This window comes from Canis lupus, chromosome 23 (genome assembly GCF_048164855.1).
Source record: "Canis lupus baileyi chromosome 23, mCanLup2.hap1, whole genome shotgun sequence".
Lineage (NCBI taxonomy): Eukaryota > Metazoa > Chordata > Mammalia > Carnivora > Canidae > Canis > Canis lupus.
Genome location: NC_132860.1, coordinates 30,722,960 through 30,750,802, shown reverse-complemented (window position 1 = coordinate 30,750,802; position 27,843 = coordinate 30,722,960). Strand labels below are relative to the sequence as shown.

The 27,843-nt window shown below is 36.6% G+C and overlaps 1 protein-coding gene across 2 annotated transcripts in view; it reads left to right on the top strand.

Annotated features, from left to right (window-relative positions):
• The window catches only part of RSF1 (remodeling and spacing factor 1), a 157,564-nt gene that overhangs the window by 17,800 nt on the left and 111,921 nt on the right, over window positions 1–27,843 (top strand). For both annotated transcript variants that reach the window (XM_072794759.1, XM_072794758.1), the window contains exon 2: window positions 26,833–26,924. In XM_072794759.1, coding sequence (XP_072650860.1) covers window positions 26,833–26,924 — 92 coding nt within the window. The remainder of the gene's footprint in view (window positions 1–26,832; window positions 26,925–27,843) is intronic.

The window sequence follows — 27,843 nt, the reverse complement described above, 5'->3', positions numbered from 1 at the left end:
TCATTCTTTTTCTGTAGTACATTCTTTTTCAAACAGGGTTTCTGAGTGTTGAACCTTGAGTTCTTGCATGTCTGAAAATACACTTATTTTGCACTCTGATCTGACTCCTCATTTAAAGTACAGTATTCCAGTGTTCAAATAATTTCCCCCTCCAGAACTTTGACAATACTACTCTCCTTTGTTTAGCACCCCCTGTTGCTGATGAGAAATCTGTCAGTCTGATTCTTGTTCCTTTGTAAGTGAGCTGCTTTTCCTCCTGAAAGATTTTATAATTTTATTTTATTTTATTTTATTTTATTTTATTTATTTTTTATTTATTTATGACAGTCACACACACAGAGAGAGAGGCAGAGACACAGGCAGAGGGAGAAGCAGGCTCCATGCACCAGGAGCCCGATGTGGGATTCGGTCCCGGGTCTCCAGGATCGCGCCCTGGGCCAAAGGCAGGCGCCAAACCGCTGCGCCACCCAGGGATCCCCCTATAATTTTATTTTAAATCCCTGGAGTTCTGACATTTTCTAGGATGTGCCTTTTTCTTTGCTTTGCTTTTTCTTTTAAAAACATTGAAATCACAGATTTATTCTGTGTATTATTCCTGGTCTAATTCTCTGTCCTCCATTCCCACAGGCAACCACAGTCCTGAAATTTAGAGTTTATTATTCCCATGAAAACTTTTATACTAAGAATATATATTTATGTATCCATAAGCAATACATGGTATGAATTTACATGTTTTGAAACTTTACTTGTGAATAGTATAGTGCTATACGCATTCCTCTGCAATTTCCTTTATTTCTCCCTCAACACTTTTTTGTTTTAAGATTATATTTATTTATTAGAGAGAGAGAGAGACAGGTGGAGAGAACATGAACAGATGGAGAGAGAGAGACAGAGATGGAGAGAGCATGAATGGGGAGCCTGAAATGCAGCTCCATCCCAGGACTCTGGGATCGTGAGCTGAGCTGAAGGCAGACACTTAACCAACTGAGCCACCCAGGTGTCTCCCTCAATACTGTTTTGGAAATATATCCATGTTGATGCATGTTGTTTTTATTTACCTTATTTCCTATTACATAAAAAGTACTGTAATTTTTTTTGAATTAGTGGATATGTAGATTTGTTTTGTGCAGTTAAAAGTAAAGCTGTAATGAACATTCTAGCGGCCTAGAGTTGGAATGTCTGAGGGTATATAAATTTTTGTTTTAGCTTTGGTATAGCCTGATTGTTTTCCAAAATGACTTTATCAATTTATATACTGCCGTCAGTGTATGAGGGCTCCCATTTATCAGATATTCAATACTTGGTATTCTCAAACTTTTACATTTTTAATAATGTGATTGTGAATTAGTTTCTTATTGTTGTTATAAGCTTGAGCATTTTCATGTTTTTTTGCCATTTGGTTTTCCCTTCTGTGAATTGCCTTTTTATAGTCTTTCCCCAGTTTCCTTTGTGATTGTTTTTATTGATTTGTAACAATTCTTAATATATTTTAGATGTTAGTCTTTTGTCATTTTTATTTGCAATGTTAACATCTCAATGTTGCTTATCTTTTATGCTATTTTTATACTATCTCTTGTTAAAATAGACTTCTAAATTTCAGTGTAGTATAATTGTAAATCTTTTTTAATAATTTTTTTAAATTTTATTTATTCATGAGAGACACACAGAGAGAGAGAGAGAGAATGAGAGAGAGAGAGAGAGAGAGAGAGAGAGGCAGAGGGAGAAGCAGGCCCCATGCAGGGAGCCCGACATGGGACTCGATCCCTGGTCTCCAGGATCACGCCCTGGGCTGAAGGCAGCGCTAAACTGCTGAGCCACCCGGGCTGCCCTGTAAATCTTTTTTTAATGTTTACACTTTTTATATCTGTTTAAGAAACCTTTGTCTATAATTCTGAGGTCATAAGATATTCATCTGTGTTTCCTTCTAAAAGTTTTGATTTTCAAATTGTTCATCTTAAACGTCTTGGAGTTTATTTTTCTGTAATGTGTGAGGGTTTTTTTCCCCCCTGCACACTAATTTGTAATGCCAAATGCCACGTCTCACATGTTAATTTCGACATATATGTGGATCTATTTCTAGGTTCTCTGTTACATTAGTGCATTCTTCAGCACATGGTTTTATTATAGCTTTAAAATAAGACCTTTGATTTGCTAAGGCAAGGTCTCCTACCATGTTCTTTTTGAAATGCCATTTGGTTATTTTCAGCCCCTTATAGTCTCCTATGACTTTTCCAGAATCACCTGTAAAATTTCACAAAAATTCTTGGTTTGATTTTATATTGATGTACTGCAGTACAATTTTGATCTTACTCCAATCACCTGGATGTAGCGACAAATTCCACAGATTTGAGGGCATGGTCACCAACAAGACTGCCTCCATTGCAAATGCCAGCCACAAGTTCCCACAATCTGCTTCCGATTCGATTATTTGTTGGAAGGACTCACAGAACACAGAAAAGTGCTATACTTATCATGGTTTTATTTTAAAAGATAAAATTTAGAACCAACCAGATAAAGAGACACATAAGGCAAGGTCTGGGAGGGTAATATACAGTTTCCATGCACTCTCTCTGTGGAATCAGTGTAGATTAGCTTCCCCATGTGTCAGTGTATTCATGCATGAGTCAGGAAGGTCTTCTGAATTTGAGTGTAACAGTTTTTGTGATTGAATTAATCCTCAGTCCCTCTCCCTTCCGTGGAGGTGGGGCTGATATCCCTAATCTTTTTAGTATGCTGCTGGATTCAGTTTACTTACATTTTGTTGAAGATTTATGTACATATTCACAAAGGTTACTCTTTTATAGGTTTCTCGTTTTTTGTTTGTTTGTTTGTTTGCCAGGTTTTGGTATCAGAGTGATACTGGCCTAATAGAATGAGTGGGAAAGTGTTCATCTGAACTTTTCTGTGTTTTGGAGGAGTTTGAGAAGGATTGGTGTTAATTCTTCGGTAAATGTTTGTAGAATTCACCAGTGAAGCCATTTGATCCTGGGTTTCTCTTGGGGGAAGTTTTTTTGGTTATCTAATCTTTTTACTTGAATACCCTATGTATTCAGATTTTCTATTCTTGGGTAAGTTTGGTAATTTGTTACTAGGAATTTGTCCATTTCATCTAGGTTCATATATTGGCATTCAGTTATTCATTGTGTTCTTTTAACAATCTTTTTATTTCTGTAAGATCATTAGTAATATCCCTCCCCTCATTTCTAACTTGAGTAATTTGAATCTATTTTTCTTCATCAGTCATGCTGAAATTTTATCTATTTTGTTCATCTTTTCAAACAAGGAACTTTTGGTTTCATTGAGTATGATTCCATTTATATTAAATTTATAAATTAGGCAAATCCATAGAGACAGAATATAAATTAGTTGGTGGGAGTTGAGGTGGGGGGGAATTGAAAGAATTGAAGTTCCTTTCAGGGTTGATGGAAATATTCTGTTAATTAGGTAGTGGTGATGGTGGTACAATATTATGAATATACTAAAAAACATGGAATTCTACACTTTAAAATGGCTAAAATGATGGATTGATTTTGTTAGTTAAATTTTCCTTTTTTTAAAAAAGATTTTATTTATTCATGAGAGACATACAGAGAGAGGCAGAGATATAGGTAGAGGGGGAAGCAGACTCCCCATGGGGAGTCTGATGTGGGACTCAAGCCCAAGACCCCAGGATCATGACCTGAGCCAAAGGCAGACTCTCAACCACTGAGCCACCCAAGTGCCCCTGTAAATTTTATTTCAATAAAATATTTTTTTCAAGAGTTAATTAATTGCATATGTATGGGTCTATTTCTGTACCCTGCGTTCTGTTTCAGCTATCTATTTTTCTATCTTTTTTTTTAATTTTTATTTATTTATGATAGTCACAGGGAGAGAGAGAGAGAGAAAGAGAGAGAGGCAGAGACATAGGCAGAGGGAAAAGCAGGCTCCATGCACCGGGAGCCCGATGTGGGATTCGATCCCGGGTCTCCAGGATCGCGCCCTGGGCCAAAGACAGGCGCCAAACCGCTGCGCCACCCAGGGATCCCTCTATTTTTCTGTCTTGAGGCCAGTATCACTCTGCTTAGACTCAGCTCCCTAACTTTGTAGTAAATTCTGAAGTCAGATAATTTAAGTCTTCTAACCTTATTCTTCTTTTTAAAAGGTGTTTTTACCTATTTTAGGTCCTTTGCATTTCCATATAAATTTTAGAGTAAGTTTATCAATTTCTATAAAATACTGAAAATTTTATTGGGATTTTGTTGAATCTACAGATGAATTTGCACAAAATAACACCTTTAAACATTGAGTCTTCTGATACATGAACTCCATTTTTTTTAGTTGTTTTTCTTTTTTAACAATTTTATTTATTTATTTGAGAGAGAGTATGAGTGGGGTAGAGGGAGAAGGAGAAGCAGACTCTCCATTGAGCAAGGAGCCAGATGCAGGTCTCAATCCTGGGACCCCAAGATCATGACTTGAGCCGAAGGCAGCTGCTAAACCAGCTGAGCCATGCAGCTTTTTTAAAATTTTTAAATTTTTTTTTAAATTTTTTTATTTTGAAAATCCAAATTAGATGTCTATTTGATCACTTAAAGTTGTCCCACAGTTTATTGATCTGTGCACTTATTTTTAGTATTTTTTTCTTTATTTTTTCTTTTTTATTGCTGTGTTTTTAAGTTCACTAACATTTTTTTTGTAGTGGTGAGGACAAGCTTAATCTAGCTTATATCCTATTTAGGTTTTTTTTTTTTTTTAAGATTTTATTTATTCACGAGAGACACAGAGAGGCAGAGACACAGAGGGGAAAGCAGGCTCCCCACAAGAAACCCAAGGTGGAACTTGATCTTGAACCCTAGGATCATGCCCTGAACCAATGGCAGACCCTCAACCCCCAAGGTGTCCCTATTCAGGGTTTTTTAATCAGAAACTGCTTTTCCTCTCCAGAATTTTTATTTAGGTCTTTTTTTTTTTTTTTTTTTTTAAGTTTCAGAGGTAGAATTTATGATTCATTAGTTGCATATAAATACCCAGTGCTCGTTACATCAAGTGCCCTCCTTCATGCCCATCACCCAATTATCCCTCCCCCTCCACTCCAGCAACCCTGTTGGTTTCCTAGGGTTCACCATCTCTTATGGCTTGCCTCCCTCTCAATTTTCATCTTATTTTATTTTTCCCTCTCTTTCCCTATGTTCATCTGTTTTGTTTCTTAAATTCCACATATGAATGAAATCATATGGTATTTGTTTTTTTCTGACTGACTTAATTTCACTTAGCATAATACCCTCTAGTTCCATCCCATCATTGGAAATGGCAGTAAGTCTTTTTTATGTCATCCATGTCTTCACTCCACATGTTCAGTCTTTCCTCTAGTTTCTTGAGCATATAAATTATGGTCACTTATGGTTCTATAACTTCATATTGCTTTATTAATTCTATTATTTGAGTCAGTGGATTGTTTTTTTTTCTTCTCCCTATGGGTTAAATTTTTCTGCTTCCTTTGCTTGTCTGGTAATTTTTGATTAGATAGTAGACATTGTAAATTTTACTATACTAAATGCTAGATGTTTGTTTCATTTTGTTTTTGCTTTTTTTATTTTTAAAAAATATTTGTTTATTTTAGAGAATGCAGGCAAGTAAGTGGAGGGAGGGGCAACAGGCAAGGGAGCAAAATTTAAGTAGACTCCCCGCTGCGGGGGGAAACCAACATGGGGCTTGATATCACGAACCTGAGATGATGACCTGAGCCAAAACCAAGAGTCAGACTGACGCTTGACTGACTGAGCCATCTAGACGCCCCTTGTTTTTGTTTTTGAAAAAATTGAGTATAGTTGCCATACAATGTTATATTAGTTTCAGGTATATAACATGATTCAATAATTCTGTAGGTTACTCAGTGCTCACCAAGGTTAAGTGTACTCATCATACTCATCATACATTATTGCAGTATTATGGAGTATATTCCCTATTCTGTACTTTTCATCTCCATGACTTATTTATTTTATAACTGGAAGTTTGTATTACTTAATCCCCTTCACCTGTTCTTCTCATCCCTGACCCACTTCCCCTTTAGTAATCACCAGTTTGTTCTCTGTTCTTTGTTCATTTTTTTTGTTAGATACCACAAATAAGTGAAATCATATGGTTTTTATCTTTGTCTGACTTCGTTTTTTTTTTTTTTTTAAGATTTTATTATTTATTCACGAGAGACCCAGAGAGAGAGAGAGAGAGAGAGAGGCAGAGACACAGGCAGAGGGAGAAGCAGGCTCCACGCAGGGTGCCCAATGCGGAACCCGATCCCAGGACTCCAGGATCACGCCCTGGGCTGAAGGCAGGTGCTAAACCCCTGAGCCACCCAGGCGTCTGTGTCTGACTTACTTCAGTTACCGTAATAATCTCTAGGTCTAGCCATGTTGTCACAAATGGCAAAATTTCATTCATTCTATGACTGAGTAATATCACTTTGTGTATGTACTACATTAGTGGATGGACACTTGAGTTGCTTCCTTATCTTGGCTATTGTAAATAATGCCACAGTATATGCTAGATATTTTTATATACTTATATTCTTGAGCTCTGGGACATGTTTTATTTACTTGGAAACTTTTTTTAAGGGGGGGAGGGGCAGTGGGAGAGGAGGACAGAAAAAATCTTAATCAGACTTCATGCTCAGTGAGGAGCCCCATGCACGGCTCAATCTTACAATCCTGAGATCATGACCTGAGCCGAAATCAAGAGTTGGTTACTTAACCAACTGAACTACCTGGGGGCCCTGGAACTAATTATTTAGTATCTTGCTTTTAAGCTTTGTCAGGTGAGTCTGGATATATGTTTATTCTAGGGTTAATATTTTTCCTACTGACACAAGATTCGTTTTTCTGTAAAGAGTCAGATAGTAAATATATCAGGCCTTGTAGACTGCAGAGTCTCTATCTCAACTACCTATCCTTTCTGTTGTATAATGGAAGCAACCATAGATAGTATTTAAATGAACAAGCATGTTTGTGAACTTTATTCTTATATACTCTAATTTGAATTTCATACTTCTAAGTTTTCATGAAATATTATCTTTTGGTCGACCCCCCCCCCACCCCCCAGCTGTCTCATAATGTAGAAACCATTCTGAGTTTCTTGTGCTATACAGAAATAGGTGGACCAGATTGACCTCTGGGATATAATTTGTTGGCCCCTGCTCTGATCAATGCTATTTGATAAATGAGCTTTTCTGTTCTGACTCTTAAGAGACAGGACTTGCTTATAGACCTCTGTGGGCATTGGGCACTGTTCCCTCTATTCCTTTTCAGTGATTTTTTTCTGTGACCTTGGGTAGTTTACTCACATACATACACTGATCAGTGCTTTAATATGAAGACTCAGAGAACCATTTTTATATTTCCAGAGTGTCTTCTACAACTTTTCTCTTCTCTGTCCCTGTATTCCATGAATTCTAGTTCATGTCTCTAGTTTGCCTTCTTGACTTCCAGCTTCATCTCTCTCTTTTTTTTTTTTATTTTATTTTATTTATGATAGTCACAGAGAGAGAGAGAGAGGCAGAGACACAGGCAGAGGGAGAAGCAGGCTCCATGCACCGGGAGCCTGATGTGGGATTTGATCCCGGGTCTCCAGGATCGCGCCCTGGGCCAAAGGCAGGCGCCAAACCGCTGCGCCACCCAGGGATCCCGCTTCATCTCTTTAATATAAGAAAATGACCAGGTTTTGACTGGGGTCCTCCCTTTTTGCCTTTTACCCAGGTAGTACACTGGGGCAATAATAGGGCTTATCGCCTTTGTTTTTCATCTCTAATATTCACCTTCTTTTGTTGCTTCTTGTATTATGTCTTGAGTTCCACTGTTTCATAGATTCTGTTGCATTGCTTAGCTGTTTCAGGCAGTAAGATCGATACAGTTCCTGTTACTCCATGTTTATTGCAAACACAAGCACGTTACTTTCTTTTTCTTTTTTTTGAACTGTCATTTAAAGGGATTTGGGTAGAAGGGTCAGCCCACCATCTTAATGTAAGGTAACCATTACTGTACTTCTAGAGAATTAAAATTATGGGCATCTTTTATTTCTCAAGAGTACCTTTTGTATGCTAAACTCTTTTTAGGTATTGTGAATAAAACTTCAGTGGAACTTACATTTTAATGGTCTCCAACATTAGATGGTGAACATATGTCTGCTTACATGAAATAGGAAATATATATGGTCCTCAGGAATATACTGGCTTGTGTGAATCATAACCAAAAGTCCATGAGTCATTTAAAATGTTTTAAGATGCCAATTTTAAATTTAAATAAATATACTTATTAAAATGTCACAGAGGCTAACAATGATATTGTATCATTGCATTTATATGAAATACTCTTAACACACCATGGTAATTTCTTTTCTCCTTGCTGGTCAGGTATTTTGATTAATAGTTAATAATAACCTTGCTAAGTAAAGCACAGGAGATTTTCATAAATTTACTTTGGTGAACCAAGTCATTTAAAATGCAGTATCTGTGGTGTGAAATAATGTGAAGCAAGGTAGTATAGAGTAAAAAACATGGCCTTCAATAATAACTGGGTTAGAATCTCAGTTTTGCCACTTGATATTGGTATGACCTGGGCAAGTTATTAACTTATGAGCCTCTTCAAAATGGAGACAATAATACCTCTAAAGTTGTTTTAAGGATTTAATATTAGTTCCTTTTACCTGTCATGTATAAAAAAATAGAATTATTTCTAATTCATTCTTTAAATTCACATAATCTGCTCAAATAACCCTTTTTCTTTCCAATTTTTATTTAAATTCTAGTTAGTTAACCTATAGTATAATATCCATTTCAGGAGTTGAATTTAGTATTCATCACATATATCACATGTAGTGCTCATCGTAACAAGTGCCCTCCTTAATACCCATCTCCTGTTTAGCCCACCCCTCACCCCTCCTTACATCAACCCTTAGTTCTCTATCATTAAGAGTCTCTTATGGGGGCACCTGGGTGGCTCAGTGGTTGAGTGTCTGCCTTCGGCTCAGGTTGTGATCCTGGGATCAAGTCCCCCACTGGGCTCCCAGCGACAAACTTACTTCTCCCTTTGCCTGTGTCTCTGCTTCTCTCTGTGTGTCTCTCATGAATAAATAAATAAAATCTTTTTAAAAAGAGTCTTTTATGGTTTGCTTCCCTCTTTTTTTCTTCCCATACGTTGATCTGTTTTCCTATTTGTCTTTCTCTGACTGATTTCGCTTAGCATAAAGCACTCTAGCTTCATCTATGTTGTTCCAAATGCAAAATTTCATTCTTTTTGATGGCTAATACTTTTGTGTGTGTGTGTGTGTGTGTGTGTGTGTGTGTGTGTGTGTATGCAACACATCTTCAGTTGATGGACATTTGGGCTCTTTCCATAGTTTGGCTATTGTTGATAATGCTTCTATAAACATCAAGGTGCATGTACCCCTTCAAATCTGCATTTTTGCAAACACATACGTTTTTAATATTATTTATAAAAATTACGAATTCCATCTCTGGCTATGATGGAGTAATAAGTCTTTATCCCCTTGTCATAAACAACTCGTAAACTGGGCCAAAATATATGAATTATCTTGTTTTAGATTTTTGTTTTGTTTTGTTTTTAGTTATTATATGATAGGCAGAGTAAGACTGTGATCCCTGAGAGAGAGGAAATAAAAGAGGTTAGTTAGGTTTACCACTATTATAGCTTCCTGTCCTGAAGCAACTTTGGAGACACAGAAACAGGAAGAGAGAGTCTAATGAGAACTTGGAAGCCAGAATTTGGATGTTGAAGAGGCTTAGGCAACTAGAAGTTGCATAGCCAGGTTCTGAAAAGAAAGGAGCTATGCAGACAAAAGAACTCTAGAAATCCATATAGTGGCTACTTTGAGTCTGCTGCTGAATGCTGGGATCATAAATGCATAAAGTGAAACTCCATAAGGCCAACCAGTGAACATCCAGGGGCTTATTAGCAGATAAGATAATTGACTGCTTAAAACAAAAATCATAATGTAAGTTTTACAGCATGTGTAGAAGGAAAATGTATGTATGAACTGTAGTATTAAGTATGAGAGCAGGGAAATGGAAATAGAGTGTTGGAAGGGTAAAAAGTGCTCATGTTTTACATGAAGTGGGAGAGCATCATTTGATGTTATGTTACACTGTGTTGAGTAATGATGCATATTGTAAAACCTGGAGCAAACACTAAATATCAAAATAAAGGAGTGTGTTTAATTAGCCAGTAGTGGATATTAAACAAAACGTTAAAGTATGTTTATTTAAAGTATGGTTACTCTGCACAAAACACAGTAAAAGAAAGAACAAAGAAATATTGAGATATATAGTAAACAAATGACAAGATTATAGATTTAAATCCAATTTTATCAATAATTGTGTTAGTATAAATGGTTTTAATCAGGGTTTGGCAAATTTTTTCTATAAAGAGTCAGATTAAAGAATATTTTAGGCTTTGTGGTCAATATGGTATCGGTTGAAAGTGTTCAGTTCTGCCAGTATCACATAAAAGTAGTCATAGACATTGTATAAATGAATAAGTATGGCTGCGTTCCAATAAAAAGTAGACATTGAATTTCATGTAATTGTCATGTGTTACAAAATATTTTTTAAAGATTTGAGAGAGAGAAAGCAAGCAAGCATGGAAGGACAGAGGGAGAGGGAAGAGATAATGCTAAACTGACTCTGCTGAGCCCAGAGCCCAATGTGGGGCTTGATTGCATGACCCCGAGATTACAACCAGAGCCAAAATCAAGAGTAAGACTTTCAAACAACTGTGTCACCCAGGTGCTGCCAAAATATTATTTTTTTAAAGATTTTTATTTTTAAGTAATCTATACCCAGCAAGGGGATTGAACTCTCAACCTTGAGATCAAGAGTCACATGCCCCAGAAAATACTATTTTTCTTTTTTTTCCCCTCCTAACCCTTTAAAAAAGTAAAATCATTCTTAGTTTGTGAGCTGTACAAACACAGTTGACAGAGTGCATTTGCCTTGTGAGCCTTAATTTTCTGGCCTTTAGCTTAAACCTTCTGTCTCTGAAGGTTTAGCTACCTGTGGTAATTAACTTAAAATTAATTAAAATTAAATAAAAGAAATTGTCAGTGGATAAAAAAATCAAGCCCAACTGTATGCTATACAAAAATCCACTTCAAATATAAAGAAATAGTTTAAAATGAAAGGGTAGAAAATTATACGCTGTGCAAAGCTAATCATTAGAAAACTGGAAATACCATACATACAAATACTAATATCAGAAAATGGAGATGTCAGAACAAGAAACAAGCCAATATAGAAAGGGATGTTTTATAATGCTAAAGGGGTTAATTTATCAGAAAAATACAAAAATTCCAACAGTGTTTTTACCCAGTAACAGAACTGAAAAATATGTATATTTTCTAAAGGTATAATGGAAATTTCATCACCTATCTCAGTAATTGATAATGCAGCTAGACAAAGTAACTCACAGAAGACATGAGCAGTGTTATCACAAACTGGATGTTCTGGACATTTCTAGAATACTGTACCCAACAAAGTAGAAAACATTCTGTTAAAGTGACTGATGGTGCCTCGGGTGTTGATGAGGATGTGAATCAACTGGAATTCTTATACAGTAATTGTGGAAAGATTAAATAGTGCAACTACTTTAGCAAAATGTTTGAGAGTTTCTTATTAAATTAAGCCTTTATTTTCCATAAACCCTATCAGTTTCCATTGATATCTGCCCAAGAGAAATAAAAATGCATGTCCACACAAAGACTTGTAGAAATATTCATAGCCAGCTTATGACAACTAAAAGCTGGAAATAACTACAACATTCATCAGGTGATGAGATGAACAAATATATTCATACAGTGTGATACTAATATTAAAAAGGAGTAGACTGCCAATGCATGGAAGACATGGGTGCATCTCAAAAACATTATGCTGAGCAAAAAAAGCCAGACAAAGTAAGTACGTAAAATATAATTTTATTTATATAAAACTCTAGAAGAGACAAAGCTATAGTGACAGAAGGCAGACCCCTTGGTTACCTGTGTCTAGGAGTGTGATGACTGACTGGAATGGGGTCCCAAGGGGATTATTTAGTCATTCTCTTCTGTGTTCTGTTTATCTTAGTCTGTTGTTGTGTTAGGAAGCTTACTCATTCATGAAAGCCAGTTTGTGGTTGGCCACTTGTAAACTGGTACATGAGTAAAGTTGATTGAGTCACATAAATGCATATTGCCAAAATATATATTCTCTTCTACATGTTTCCTTTTGCGGTTTTAGGACTTCATTCTGTTTTATATATAGTTCATTAAGTATAAGCAAGAAATATGTATTTTTTTAATTCATTTACTTATCAGTCAGGTCCTAGGGTTAGGAGAGGTTCATATTTATGAAAAAGGTTTTTTGTTTGTTTGTTTGTTTGTTTTTTAAGTCCAAATCATTCGTTTAACAAGTCTTTATTGAATTTGTGGTATGTGCTAGGTACTGTCCTAGGTGCTGAAGATTAAGGCTTGTTTAATGTTGGATAGAGTTAGTCAGATAGGCATTTATGATACAGTGTAATGCATAAGTAGAATCATTTTGGCATACCCATCAGGGGCACTTAATCCTGATTAAGGAAGCAACAACCAAACAACCAAACCAAGGAAACAACAACCAAACAGCTCTGGGGATGAATAGAGAGATGAGTTGAAGATAAAGGGAACTGTGTATGTTAAGATCTGGAGTCTAGAAACAGTATGGAATGTTTGGGAATTCCAAGAAGTTCAGGTGGAGTTGTTGAGTTATTAAACCAAAACTAGCAATGCATTACTCTAGTCTTTTTGTTACATGAGAAAAAGTAGCCTCCTGAAGCTGCATTGGTAAGGTTTTTTTGTTACTCCAACATACCCACAACCAGCACAGTGAGAAGCATATTGAAACTGAAGCAAAGGGACTGATGAGACGACTTGGGGACAAAAGAAATGAAGTTCTAAAACAGAATCAATTAAAAAAAATAAAACAATCAATTTTCAAGGAGAGGGCCAGAGTGTAGGGTCTGCAAAGAAATAAAAGGGGGCAAAGAAATGACAAATCAGAAAAGTGGTGTCACAGAATGGCCAGGTTTCAAGAAGGAAGAGAGGGGGTCACAGTGTACATGTTGCCAAATTAAGACAAAAGCTATAGCATCCATTTAATTTAACTAATAGAAGTCAGATTATGCTGAATTTGGAACAAATGGAACAGGTAAGAATATGCAGACTGAATTCATAGAACTTTTTTTCCAGAATGATAGGAGTGTGTTAGCTGGAGGGGACTTTTTTCAAAAGAAATCTCCACAAATTTTATAACTTTCACCTGTTGTTTGAGGCCTGCAGTAGCTTAAAAAAAAAAAAATCAATTAAAAGTCCTATGTAAGTGAAAATACTTGTAAGTTTAACATTTTGTGGCTCTTCCTGGGACCCAGTTTTTAGTAAACCACTCCTTCTATGAACTTTGTTTTTTCTTTAAAGTGTTTAGAACCTTAAGGCAACAATTGTCTTATTTTCAGTTAGATTTTCTATACATAGAACTAAGTATTGAGGTAATGATGCTGCTTTGTTGACAGTTGAAGAATAAGGGGTGGAGATGTTAGGTTTTCAACATAACTGAACAATCTCGATAGAACACTTGCAAAAACACAATTAAGATCACAGCTATTCTGAACCTATAGGAGCAAGGGTTCTATAAACTGGGATATGTCTATGCCTTTTGGGTTATCTGTAAACTTGTTGAACATATTTGCAAAAATTTTTATGTTTACATTTTTTTTTAGGATGTTCACAGCTTTCATTCAAAACTAAGAGGTCAGGGGCACTTGGGTGGCTCAAATGGCTAAGTGTCTGCCTTTGGCTCAGGTCATGATCCCAGCATTCTGGGATTGAGTCCCACGCCGGGCTCTCTGCTCAAAAGGGCGTCTGCTTCCCCTCTCCCTCTGTCCCTCCCTCCTGCTCATTCTATCTCTCAAATATATAAATAAAATCTTAAAAAAAAAAAAAAAACCAAAAAACTAAGAGGTCTTATTTTGTATTCCCCAGCAAGCAAACCCTGAGACAAAAATGTGAGTGTTCATAGTTTATTTGGAGAGCAATGCCAGGAAACACCAATAAGGGAAGGGAAAGTGAGACCTGGAAGGGGAAAAACTAATGCAGAGTGTGTTATCAAGTAACTTACGTTATAGGCAATTGGAACGGAATCCTCCTGTTGAGTTCTGAGAGAGTGTAGATCATATCTCAGATTTATCCTAGCCATGGGGTAATGGAGCTTCTGTCTGCTACTGGTTCAGGGCTGCTCTCAGGAAGGGTTAATTTCCCTGCCCTGTAGTCAAAAAAAAACTTGGACATGGTTGCAGGTTGGCCTGCACTGGAATCCTCTAAGTGCTGGGAGAATAAAGGTGAGGTGCCACCATGGTCTATCTGCTGCAGAGTTAACAGTAACAGTACAATATAATTTCATTTCTTGGTTGATTTATAATATTTAAAAATTGTTTGACAGAAATTCTATGAGATTAAGGAACTACTAATTTCTAGGTAGTAATAATTGTATTATGGTTATTTTTATAGAGTTTTTGTCCCTTAGAGATACACAGTGAAATATTTGTAGATTAAATGATAACCTAAAATTTGGTTTAAAATAGCATTTTGGGGTGGGAAATGTCTTTTGGGCATTTGATCATTGCTGAAGTGGGGTGATGAGTTCATGGATTTTGTTATAGTAGTCTCTATTTGGGGATTTGTTTTAACATTTCATAATACAGTTTTTTTGTATTTTTCCCTTTCATTAAATCCGAATATAATTAGCCTATGGTACTATATTAGTTTCAGGTGTACCATATAGTGATTAAAAATTTTAGTATATTATTTGGTGCTCATCACAATAAACATACTCTTGATCTCCTTCACCTATTTCACCCATCCCCCCACCTCCCGTCACAACCAGTTTGTTCTCTGTATTTAAGAGTCTTTTTTTTGTTGGTCTTTTTGTTTGTTTTGTTTTTTAAATTCCACATATGAATGAAATCATATGGTATTGGTCTTTGATGGACTTATTTTACTTGGCATGATATCCTCTAGGTCCATCTATGTTGTTGCAAATAGCAAGATACGATTCTTTTTTGTGGCTGAGTAATAATTGCATTGCATTGCATATGTTACACATCTTTATCTATTCATCTGTGAATGGACACTTGGGTTGTTCCATTTCTGGCTATTGTAAATAATGCTGCAATAAACATAAGGGTACATAAATCTTTTCTGGTTAGTGCTTTTGTTTTCTTTGGGTAGATATCTGATAGTGGAAGTACTAGATCTCATACAGTAATGCTATTTTTACTTTTTTGAGACACCTCTGTCCTGTTTTCCATAGTGACTGTACCAGTTTGCATTACCATTCAGTGTACAAGGGTTCCTTTTTCTCCTGTCCTACCAACACTTACTATTTTTTGTCTTTTTGATTTTGGCCATTCTGACAGGTGTGAGGTGATATCTCATTATGGTTTTGATTTGCATTTCCCTGATGATTAGTGATGTTGAGCATCTTGGTTTGGTTTTGTTTTCTTGTAAAATGTTCAATAGTATTATTTTGCTGAGTAGAAATATCTCTGTCTGAAGTTAAGAAGTTCAGGGTCATATGAATGGTTAAATAATATAAGACTGCAAAAAACACATATACCTTTTTTTTCTTTAAATTGTGGTTATCAGGGGATCCCTGGGTGGCTTAGCGTTTTAGCACCTGCCTTTGGCCCAGGGCGCGATACTGGAGTCCCGGGATCGAGTCCCGTGTCGGGCTCCCAGCAGGAAGCCTGCTTCCTCCTCCTGTGTCTCTACCTCTCTCTCTCTCTCTCTATCATAAATAAATAAATCTTAAAAAAAAAACAAATTGTGGTTATCAGATGTTCCTTGTTGGTTGCTTTAACAGTCTTTAGGCAGAACCTATTTTTTATTGCTGTTGTTTTGCTGATGCTTCGATTGAATTTACCTAAAAATCACCAGCATTTTATTCAGATAACTCTGGTTTACTTTTTAATCATTTTTAGATCAGCTGGCTGGCCCCCAAATAAGGTATCAGCATTTTGCTTTTAATAAGACATGATCACCATCTGGTGGTGAATAACAGTAACTTTGGCTTGTATTGCTTTACGATTTAGAATAGTGTTTTGATAAACATTTTCTTATTTATTGTAATAACTGTAGAAATTACAGTGAACTCATTTCTGCTAAGACTTCAAGAAACTCTAAGATGATCTAGTGTGTCACCTATGTATCTCTGCTTGTTAAATGAATGTTGATTGAAGGAAAAGTGTGAACTGGTCACTTGTTAGGAAGGAATGAAGACAATATACATTTCACAAAGAAATAGAGGGTTTTTGTTGTTGTTTTAGGTAAGTTCTCCGCCTACTGTAGGTCTTGAACTCACAACTGGGATATCAAGAGTCACATGCTCTACTGACTGAGCCAGCCCCTGAAATGGAATTCTTTTAAGTTCATAGTTCTTCAGAATTGTCTTTAAAAGAAGTATCAGACTGATTTCACAACACCTAAAATCATGGTATTGGATCATAAAGGCATCTTGTAGTATGCTGTTCAAGTTTTTAGATAGTATGGGGTGTACATGATGAAGATAGAAGTCTGGCATTTTATAGAGATCTAGTATTAGGAAATCACTGTATATGTAGGTACTTCTTTTCCTTTCTTTCTTTTTTAAAGATTTATTTTTTTTAAGATTTTATTTATGAGAGATGCAGAGAGAGAGGGAGAGAGGCAGAGACACAGGCAGTGGGAGAAGCAGGCTCCATGCAGGGATCCTGACGTCAGACTCGATCCCAGGTCTCCAGGATCACGCCCTGGCCTGCAGGCGGCAGTAAACCACTGAGCCACCCGGGCTGCCCTAAAGATTTATTTTAGAGAGAGTGAGAGCGAGAGAGAACAGGGTAGGAGAGGGGCAGAGGGAGTAGGGAGTGAAACTTAAGTGAAACTTAAACTCTGACACAGGGCTGGATTTCAACACTCTGAGGTCATGACCTGAGCGGAAACCAAGAGTCTGATGCTTAACCCACCGCACCACCTAGGCACCTGTCCTCTTTTTCTTTTTTTCTTTTTTTTTTTTTTTAAGTACACCCAATGTGGTCTCAGACTCACGACCCCAGGGATCAAGATTCAGATGCTCTACTGACTAAGCCAGCCAAGTGCCCTCATATAGGTATTTCTTCAGTTAAACATACAGACTTCATTATTTGCTCCTATATACACATTTCAGTGGGTGCATTTACCTCTTCCATTACTCCCCTCCAAAGGGAGAGAGAAGGGAAAAAATCAAGTGCAAATAAGTTGTCTTGAGGTAGTGATATCATCTAATGACTCATAGTGAACTGGAGCCCAGAGCTGGCACTTTTGCCATCATTTTCATCTCCTCTTCCTCAAAATCTTCCTGCATACTGTTAGTTTACAGAAAGGAGGGGGAGGAGCAAAGGGAGAGGAAAAGAGAGGATCTTAAACAGACTCCATGCTTAGCTTGGAGTCTGACCCAGGGCCCAATCTCAGGACCATGAGATCATGACCTGAGCCAAAATAAAGAGTGGGACACTTAACCAACTGAGCCACCCAGGTGCCCCTCTCTTTGACACCTGTAGCAACTCTTTTTTTTCTAGCAGCTGCAGAACTTTTACTTTGCACCCTCTCTCTCTATTGCTTCCCTTGCTTTCTTGTCTGTATTTCAGTTCATCAAATTATTGAGTGAATCAGGAATTGTGGTTGGTACTGAGAATACAGTGATGAAAAAGGCAGTTTAATCTGTTCTTTATAGAGCTTCAATCTAAGAATGGGAGAGAGGAGGAAGAGGAGATAGAGGATAGATAATTGCAAAGTGAGATTTAGATAATTAAGACTATATGATGTCAGTTTTGCCCTGAGAGTATATACTATTGTGGATTTTTATAGTTTTAAGTTTTCCAGAAAGCAATTTGGAAGTGGAGTGACTGTTCTAAAATTACCATTTATGGATGAGATAATTGAGGTTTGTACCTTTCTCGTGACTTTGTCTAGTGCTTTTTTAATAATATACATATAATATAGATTTTAAGTATTAAGTATTTAAGTATCAAGTGTGTGTATATGTTCCTTTTCTAAATGTAGGAATATGGTTTCACAAAAAGTTGTGGTTTCTGCTTTTAAACATGAACAAGGGCAGCCTGGGTGGCTCAGTGGTATAGCGCAGCCTTTAGCCCAGGGGGTAATCCTGGAGACCTGGGATCGAGTCCCACATTGGGCTCCCTGCATAGAGCCTGCTTCTTCCACTGCCTGTGTCTCTGCCTCTCTCTGTCTGTCTCTCATGAATAAATAAATAAAATCTTAAAAATAAAAAAAAAAGGGATCTCTGGGTGGCGCAGCGGTTTGGCGCCTGCCTTTGGCCCAGGGCGCGATCCTGGAGAGCCAGGATCGAATCCCACATCGGGCTCCCGGTGCATGGAGCCTGCTTCTCCTTCTGCCTGTGTCTTTGCCTCTTCTCTCTCTCTCTCTCTCTCCCTCTCTCTCTGTGACTATCATAAATAAATTAAAAAAATAAAAAAAAATAAAAAAAAAATAAACATGAACAAATTAGGGCAGCCCCGGTGGCGCAGCGCAGCGCTTTAGCGCCGCCTGCAGGGGCGTGATCCTGGGGACCCGGGATCGAGTCCCACGTCGGGCTCCCTCCCTGCATGGAGTCTGCTTCTCCTTCTGCCTGTGTCTCTGCCTCTCTCTCTAGCTGTGTCTCTATGAATAAATAAATAAAATTAAAAAAAAATAAACATGAACAAATTAATTGGGATCACTTAGAAGACAAATAAACAGTAGTCACTTCCTGAGATTAAGATTGGTGTAGGTGCTTTTAAGAAGCATTCTACATTTTGCAACTTGCCTTGAGGGCACTTCTCTGCATCTCTGCTGTTGCAGCCTTAGTTCAGGCCATTATTACCTCTTTCCTGAAGTATGGCTATAGCCTCCTAATTAATCCTATTTGCTTCCCTCTCCCTCATTCCTCACAGAGCAACCAAAGTGACCTCCACATCTCCTTTAACTTTTTAAATCATGAAAAATGTGAAACATGTAAAAGTAGGAAGTTGTATAATGAATTTCATATATCCATCACCCCCCTTCAGGACAGTATTATGATTTTGTTTCATCTGTAACTCCATCTACAGACCTCACTCCACCCCTGCCCCTGCTGCCTAGATTGTTTCGAAGCAGGTCCTAGACATAGAATGATCTTTTAAAAACTTGGATCATGAAACTTTCCTAAATTCTTCCTTGAGTTCTCATTTCACTTAGAATAAAATCTAAACTCTTTACTTAGCTCCCTAAGGCTTTATGAAGTTTGTCCCTTGTTTACTTCTCCAGCCACGCTGGAAGTTTTTGGTTGCCTCAGGACTTCTCTACAGGCATTTCCTTGTGGCTAGCATGTTCTCTTCCTTGGCTTAGTTGATTGCTTCTTTAAGGTCTCATCTTTATTAGCCTTACCTGATGGCTTTACCCTATGTAAGATGTTTCCCTAAAATGTTAGCAATTGGTGCATCTTGGTTAAGGATGTACTAGGCTTTCAACTTTTCACTTTTGTTGTGGGAAAAGTCCTCCTCTTCCTTAAATACTATTCACATCACTATTTCTTTTTAAATTTGTTTTGGGTCTTTCTCTTTCTTCTCCCCTCTATACCCCTCAAGTCTTTCATGGTTATTAAATGGAGTAGAGAGAAAAGAGAGAAGAGAAATAACAGCTGATTAGAGTTGAAGGCCTGTGATACTACGGAAGCCATTGCCTCAATTATCTCATTGCCTCTGCCAGGATGCTTTGCCTTGAATATAAGGAAAAAGAAACATTTATTTTATTTTATTTTTAAAATTTTATTTATTCATGAGAGGCACAGAGAAAGAGAGGCAGGCTCCATACAGGGAGCCTGATGCGGGACTCGATCCTGGGACTCCAGGATCATGCCCTGGGTTGAAGGCAGGTGCTAAACTGCTGAGCCACCCAGGGATCCCAAAAGAAACCCTATAAAGACTGACTCATGTGAGTGTGTCTCACATCATCTTACACAGAGAAAGGCCTTTCCTCTCCATAAAGAAACATCTACTTCTCTTTCAGGAAGGAGTGGTGAATTGTTGGTTATCACAACCTCCAACCATGCTGATATTTGTAGTACGCTGATTACTTTCTTTGAAGCAGAGACATTTTCACAGTTTTGGTTCTGAAATCATCTGAACCATGTTTTTTTTCTCCACCTATAAGGGAACAGCAGTATGGTTTTAAATGAAATTCATAAACTCAAGGTGGAGCAGCAGATACCCCTTGGTTTGTCTGCCTGCAACAGCTCTTGGATTTATTTTACCCATTATGGTAATAAGCTGAGTTTAGTACCTTATACTTACTTGGCATCTCTGAATTATTGTTTTTCAGAGAGTGGCTTAAGATATAGTTCATTATCTCAGTCCATTTCTTTTCAGGAAATTTTAGGATGATTGATTAAATGAATAATTTAAAGATAAGGTATATGTAACAGTTATTTCAAGGAACAGGGGGTCTGTGGGAATAGACTCATTATTGCTAAAGCTGTGCTTCCTCAACAGAGTTTGGGAAAACTGGGCAGTAAAGTTTATTGTAAGGTTATCTTTTTTTTTTTTTTTTTAAGAATTTATTTATTTATTTGTGAGAGACACACAGAGAGAGGCAGAGACATACACAGGCAGAGGGAGAAGCAGGCTCCCCACAGGGAGCCTGATGCGGGACTTGATCCCAGGACCCTGGGATCACAATCTGAGCCAAAGGCAGATGCTCAACCACTGAGCCACCCAGGTGCCCCTGTAAGGTTATCTTTTAATCATTATATCTGAAATCAGTGTTCTTTGATCAGTGACATATAAAATCAGCTGGTTTTGTGACTCTTAAGTGTATCTATGCTTACAAGCATACAGGACATTTAAGTAAGACTTTATTGGGAAATGAGAAGAATTCTAACATATGTTATTATGAGCTGCTGTAAAATTTGACCATTTAGAAAGCAGAATTACAAGTAATAAGTCTAGAATTGTAGAAGTAGCAGCGTTCTCAAGGCTTGGTGCTAGAACGATGCTTAGAAAAATGTCCAAATATAGAACATCTTTGGGAGATTGGATCAGGAATGCAGTCTGAGATTCTACCACTTTCTGCTGCTTCATACCTACATCCTTGACCTTTGGCCTTGACCTTTCCTTCTGCTTCAGAATCTTTTAACTCTTGAGCCCTTGTGAAAGAAATGGGTCAGTTAAAGGTTATATATCAAACTGTCATGTGTTGGTAGAGATCTTAGTTTAATATGACAAAACCTATATTTTTCGGAATGACACAGTTTGTTAACAGATACCTGTAGAAGGAAGTTAATAATTACCAAATATTTGGAAAATGAGACTAGAAAGTGTTCCGAGTGATTTAGATAAGTGAATTTATAGATGTCACTCTGTGTTTTAGAAAATTATCATGTATTTTAAAAATATGATTGAGAACTTATAGCTGCACTATCCAAAGTCGTAGCTATTTGCCACATGTAGATATTTAAATTTAATTTTAAAAATTAATAGTGTAGTGCTTCAGTTCTATTAGCCACATATCAAGTGTGTTGTAGTTACATGTAGATGGCTATTATATTGGAAAGTGCTGATAAAGACTATTTCCATCATTATAGAATGGTCTATTGAATAGATAGCATGTTTAGAGAATTTAGAGTATGGGAATTTTAATATTTTCAATTTAACTACGATGTTGGTTAATTTTTCTGTTAAGTTTTTGCCTGTTTCTTAACAGTTGACAAAATATTAAGAGCTACTAATGTCCCTAAAGGTCATCAGCTTATCAGTTCTATTTGTAACAAAAATATAAGCAAATCATATGTTAACTGGACTTATTGTGGTGATCATCTTGCAACATATACACATACTAAATTATTATGTTGTGTACCTGAAATTAATATGATATGTTAATTATATCTCAAAAATGTAAGTATATTATTAGCAAATTGTGGGTTATAAATTTTAGTTTTAGGTATGCTAGCTCTATATGATCCACTACAGTAGCCATTAGCCATAAGTGGCTCTTGAGAACTTGAATATGGCTAGTATGAAATGAGATATGCTGTAAGTATAAAATGCACACTGTGTTTTGAATACTAAGTGAGGGATCCCTGGGTGGCGCAGCAGTTTAGCGCCTGCCTTTGGCCCAGGGTGCGATCCTGGAGACCCGGGATCAAATCCCACGTTGGGCTCCCGGTGCATGGAGCCTGCTCCCTCTGCCTATGTCTCTGCCTCTCTCTCTCTCTGTGTGACTATCATAAATAAATAAAAATTAAAAAAAAAATGAATACTAAGTGAAAAATAAGATGTAAATTGAATGGTGTCAAAAGGTACAAACTTCCGGCTATACAATTAATAAGTCATGGGAATATAATATACAGCATTGTGACTATAGTTAGTAATACTGTATTGCTTGTTTGAAAGTTGCTAAAAAAGTAAGTCTTAAAAATTCTTATCACAGAAATATTTTGCAGGCATATTAGGTGGTAGATGTTAACTAGACTTACTGTGGTGATCATTTTACAAGGTATACAAATACTGAATACAATATTGTATACAAATATTGAATCACTGTGTTGTGCAATTGAGACTAATATAATGTTATTTGTCAACTATACTACAATTCAAAAAAATAAAATATCTAAAAAATGTAAAATAACATATTTTAGATTCTGACTATATACTGAAATAATATAGTATTAAATAACATATTATTAAAGTTAATTTTGGCCTATTTTTATGAATGAACTACTAGAAAATTTGAAATAATGTGGCTCATCTTATATTTCTTTTTTTTTTCTCATCTTATATTTCTGTTGGACAGTGGTGTGCAAGAGCCAGTGCCCTAATAAACAAGTAGTATATAATTTATTTCTACATGCCTAAATCAACAATGACTAAATTTGTCAAGTGGACCCAAAGCAATTTTTTTGGTGTATAGTTATTTCTGCCATGTTAGATTTTTAGGAATAGTACTATTTGTATCAACAAAACTTTTTGTGATTTTATATATCTGTATGATATGGAACACATATCAAAAAATACATAAAACACTGATGTAAAGGTTTAGCCAGCTGCTAAGGGAATGATACAGGCAGTATGAGTACTTTGGGCATTCCAAGGACAGACATGTTGCCAGAATCGTTGGAAGGCTATCACAGAGACTTTGGGCCTTTTATTGATGAGACACTGAAAGAGAAATATGATTAAAGTGGGGAAAAAACCGTAAGCTGAAGGGCTTAAATAAAGCCCAGATAGGTAGTGGTCTGGGCATGTGAACAGGCCAGAATAATTTGAATCAAGGATTTCAGTATGAAAGTGAGAGAGAAGGATTGGAATGTTAGGTTAAGAATGAATATAAGATTCTGAGGCTACAGTAAGAAATCTGGATGAGTTTAATATAAGTATTTAGGAGCCAGAAAAGGTGACAGTGAATAGGAAGTGTTAATGAAAACAGTATATTTGGAAGGTTGGTTTTGTTATAAGAGATTACCGTAGCTATTTTTCTAGATATCTAGATATCCTAGAGAAATTGGAGGTAGGAACAGGGTTGAGATGTATGAAGGCAGAATCATCAAGACTATTGTGTTTGAGAAAAGTAGAAAAGGAAGAATTGACACAGGCCTTGATTCCCCAAGTATCACAACAGAAATAAAGATATTTTAGCTTTATGTAATGTTTTCCTACTTTAAAACTGTAAGATAGCTAATGTAGCCCGTTATGGATGAGTTTGAAATTCAGGGTTTAAAGAATTTCACCAGAAGAATCCTAATTACTTTGTATTAAGTGGTGCAGTTGACAACCGAGCCCTGGTCTTTTTCTTCCTACTGTATTCTCATTGGCATCTACTCAGTTGCCTAAGCCAGTGCCTTTTTCTTAACTTTCTCTCTAACTTTGCATGGCCAATCAATCACTCAGTTGTATTATTTGTTTCCTAAACATTTCTCAGATCGCCTACTTCTGTCTATACCACTTCTACTTAAGTTCAGGTTACTCCCATCTTTCTGGGTTGATACTTTCCATAATGTATATTTAATCTCTACCTTGCCTCCTACCTCCTAAAACAAGCAAGCAAATAAAAGCAGTCTGTTTTCCTACAATTTAATTGCTTTCTAAAGTGTAGAAAACACTTACTTGCTTAAACTTTTATTTTTTTAATTTATTTTTATTTTTTTATGATTTTATTTACTTATTCATGAGAGACACAGAGAGAGGCAGAGACATGGGCAGAGGGAGAAGCAGGCTCCATGCAAGGAGCCTGACGTGGGACTTGATCCCGGGTCTCCAGGACCAGGCCCTGGGCTGAAGGTGGCGCTAAACCGCTGAGCCACCCGGGCTGCCCTATTTTTTTGATTTTTAAAGAGATTTTATTAGAGAGAGAGAGAGAGAGAATCAGCAAGTGAGAGCAAGAGAGAGCACAAGCAGGGGAGAGGGAGAAGCAGACTCCCCACTAAGCAGGGAGCCTGATGTGGGGCTTGATTCCAGGATTCCAGGATCATGACCTGAACTGACTGAGCCATCTGGGTGTCCCTTGCCTCAACTTTTAAATAAAATATAAACTTCTTAGCCTAGACATACTAGGTTCTTCATGATCATACTTTTATCTGTGTCCATGCCTCCACTTCCATGATCACTTTGTTTTCCAGTCTTTTGCATCTGCTGTTACTTCTGTAAGTAATGTCCTTTCCCCCATTTTCAGTGCTGTACCCTCAATCCCAAACTTAGGTTTAGGTTTAGTATGAATAGTCTGTCCACTTGTCTATAACCACCCCTCCTATTCTTCTCCCTGATCCCAGCTTCCAACCCACCCACTATCCAAACCCCTAGGAAGACCCACTTAAGTAGGCTTATTAAGGGTAGAGTCTTTTTCTTGTTTATTGGTAGTGGTCCCACAGTAATTTGTTGGATGGGTGAATTTTTTATACTTCAAGAAAATCATCTTGAAGTTAAAATTAGCTTTAGTGGAGTATGAAGAGTCTGAAAGAATGACTGAAAATTACTCCATCATTTCCCAACATGTTCTTTAGAGCACTTGTATCCTAAGTTATAGAAGATAGTGTATGTTTGGGTGCCTGGATGGCTCAGTCAGTTAAGTGTCTGCTTTCAGTTCAGTTCATGATCCCAGAGTCCCAGGATTGAGTTCCACATCTGGTTCTCTCTCATCAGGAAGTCTGCTTCTCCTGTCTGCCAGGGAGCTCACTCACTCTCTTTCAAATAAATAAATAAATAAATAAATAAATAAATAAATAAATAAATAAATAAATAAAATCTTAACAAAAAAGGATAATGTGTATTTCACACAAAATTCCATGATCAAATATATTAGGTAATGTTACAGATTATATCCTTTTCTTGGATATTCACAATGCACCTAAGATCAATAAAGACATCAAGAAGTTTTACAGTAGAAAACGACAACAAAACAACTTTTTTTTTTTTGATCCAGTATTTTTCTAATGCATTTGATTATGGAACCTAAATTTTTAGAGAGTATACCTCCAATTTCTCTTAGGTTACTGGTGGTATTTGGGATATGCTAAATTTGATAGGTGTGTATGTGTGTCCTTTATTTACCTCAAGTCTGACTCATATAATTAAACAACATAATGAGATAATGCCCAAGAGATATATGGAACTCTGATTGTTTACAATTAGAAGAGAAAATCTGAGAGAAGGTTTTTAGAAGAGAAAATTTGAGGGAACCTTCAAATATTTGAAGGTTCCAACAGAAGAGGAATTGAAATTATTGTCTTTGAAATTAGAGAACAAGAATAAGAACCAGAGAAGGAAAGTGTAGGAAGGCAGGTTTTGACCATGTAAAAGGCTAACTTTCTAATAACTAGAACTTTGAAAGTTAAGTCAATTTTCTGTCCCTGAAGTTTGTCAAGTGAAGATTTATAGGGATGCTATAAAGAGCTGTAGCACGTAAAGAAGGTATAGGTTGAAAGAGTAGTTTTGTGAAATAGTTTGAAAACCACTAGACTTATTTCTGAAATATCCATCAACTTGGAATTTGTATTCCTTGATTCTTTTCTATGAATCTGTGTCTTGGTCTGCTAAGTAAATTATCCAAATATGTGTTAAGAGAAACAAGCACTAGTAGAAATTTTAGTTGTATGATTAACTCGATCTAATTTTTTTATGGGTTTTATTTTTTTAGAACAGTTTTAGATAACAGAAGTTCACATATACACTTTTCCCCAAAAGATGGAACCTCCCCATTGTCCATTCCCTGGTACCACAGAAGTACATTTGTTAGAATTGATGAATCTACATTGATGCATCATTATCAAAAATCTAGTTTACATTTAAGTTCGTTTTTTAGAAAGGTTTTTTATTTATTCATTTGAGAGAGCAGATGAGAGTTCGAGCAGGGTGGAAGGTCAGAGGCAGAGGGAGAAGCAGGCTCCCTGCTGAGCAGAGAGCTCAATGTGGGACTCAATCCCAGGACCTCAGATCATGATGTGAGCCGAAGGCAGACACTTAACCTACTGGGGCACCCAGACACCCCTCAAGTTCCTTCTTACTGGATAATACTTTGTAAGAAAATGTGAATGAATGTTCCTGCTCATTTTTGAAAGAGTAGTCTCAGGTTATTTCTTGTCCTCGTTTAGTCTTTTCTGATTCAGGGTCTAAAGGATAGCTAAAACCAACATCATCTATTTTGAAAAAGCACTCAGGATTGGGAAGAGTTCTTTTTTTATCATCTTGAATGTTTATAAATGTTTTATTTTGCTGGCTGACAGTATTTTTTCTTTCTTTTAAGTACCTAAAGAATTGGTGGAGCTCCATTTGAAGTTGATGAGGAAGATTGGCAAATCTGTTACAGCAGACAGATGGGAAAAATATTTGATCAAGGTAAATGTTAAAAATTAACCTTCTCTGTTACTGAAATATTACTCATATATAGCATAAATTGATATTTCAAAATATGCTTAACTTTTAAAATGGTCTACTTAAAGTTGCAAATTATGACTTAGAAATCCATATAATTACTATCAGTATGTGATTCTCTTCTGCAGTTATTAAGCCATAGTCGAGTCCTAAGGTTAGGTTTCAGAGGTATTCTGTCTCTTTTACGCCTGACACTGTGCCTAGGAGTTTTCATGTCTTCTCTCATTTAATCCTTAAAATCTGATCAAGTCAAGTAAGACATAGATAAGGCAAAGAAAGTTGTTTTTCCTTGAAATCACACAGAATATATAGTAGAGCCAGAATTGGTCTGTTACTTAAAAGGTAAAAAGTCATAACACCTTTAAGTCAAGTGTAGGAGACTTCAAAATTAAGGCCAAACCTATCCTCAGTAAAAACACCCTGGGAATTCAGAAAAGTGTTGCCTTACGATAAATCCTATGCAGGAAAGACCATTGAGGAAAAATTGTCTGAAATTGCATCCAAACTTTTAAAATTGTATGTACCTTCCTCCATTATATCATTTGGGAGCATTTTGAATTCTATAACATGCCAGAGTATTAGGTGATATTTTTTGGTATTTTAAAAACTACGTAATTTTCTTACCATTAAAAAAATATATATGTGTTTATATACCCCTGTATTTACATAACTGCTTTCTTTGGTGGGGAGGTGTATATATGACTTTAGAGTATTATGAAAAAGTATTATGTTCCCATCAGGGAACAAGAGTTGTTTGCTTTTATCATACAAGTCACATGTGCTTTTCCATTTATCTGCTGTAAAACACACCATTCCAAATTAAGTGACGTGAAATAATAATCATTTTAATCAGCTCACTGATTTCTCCGGGCAAGGAATTTAG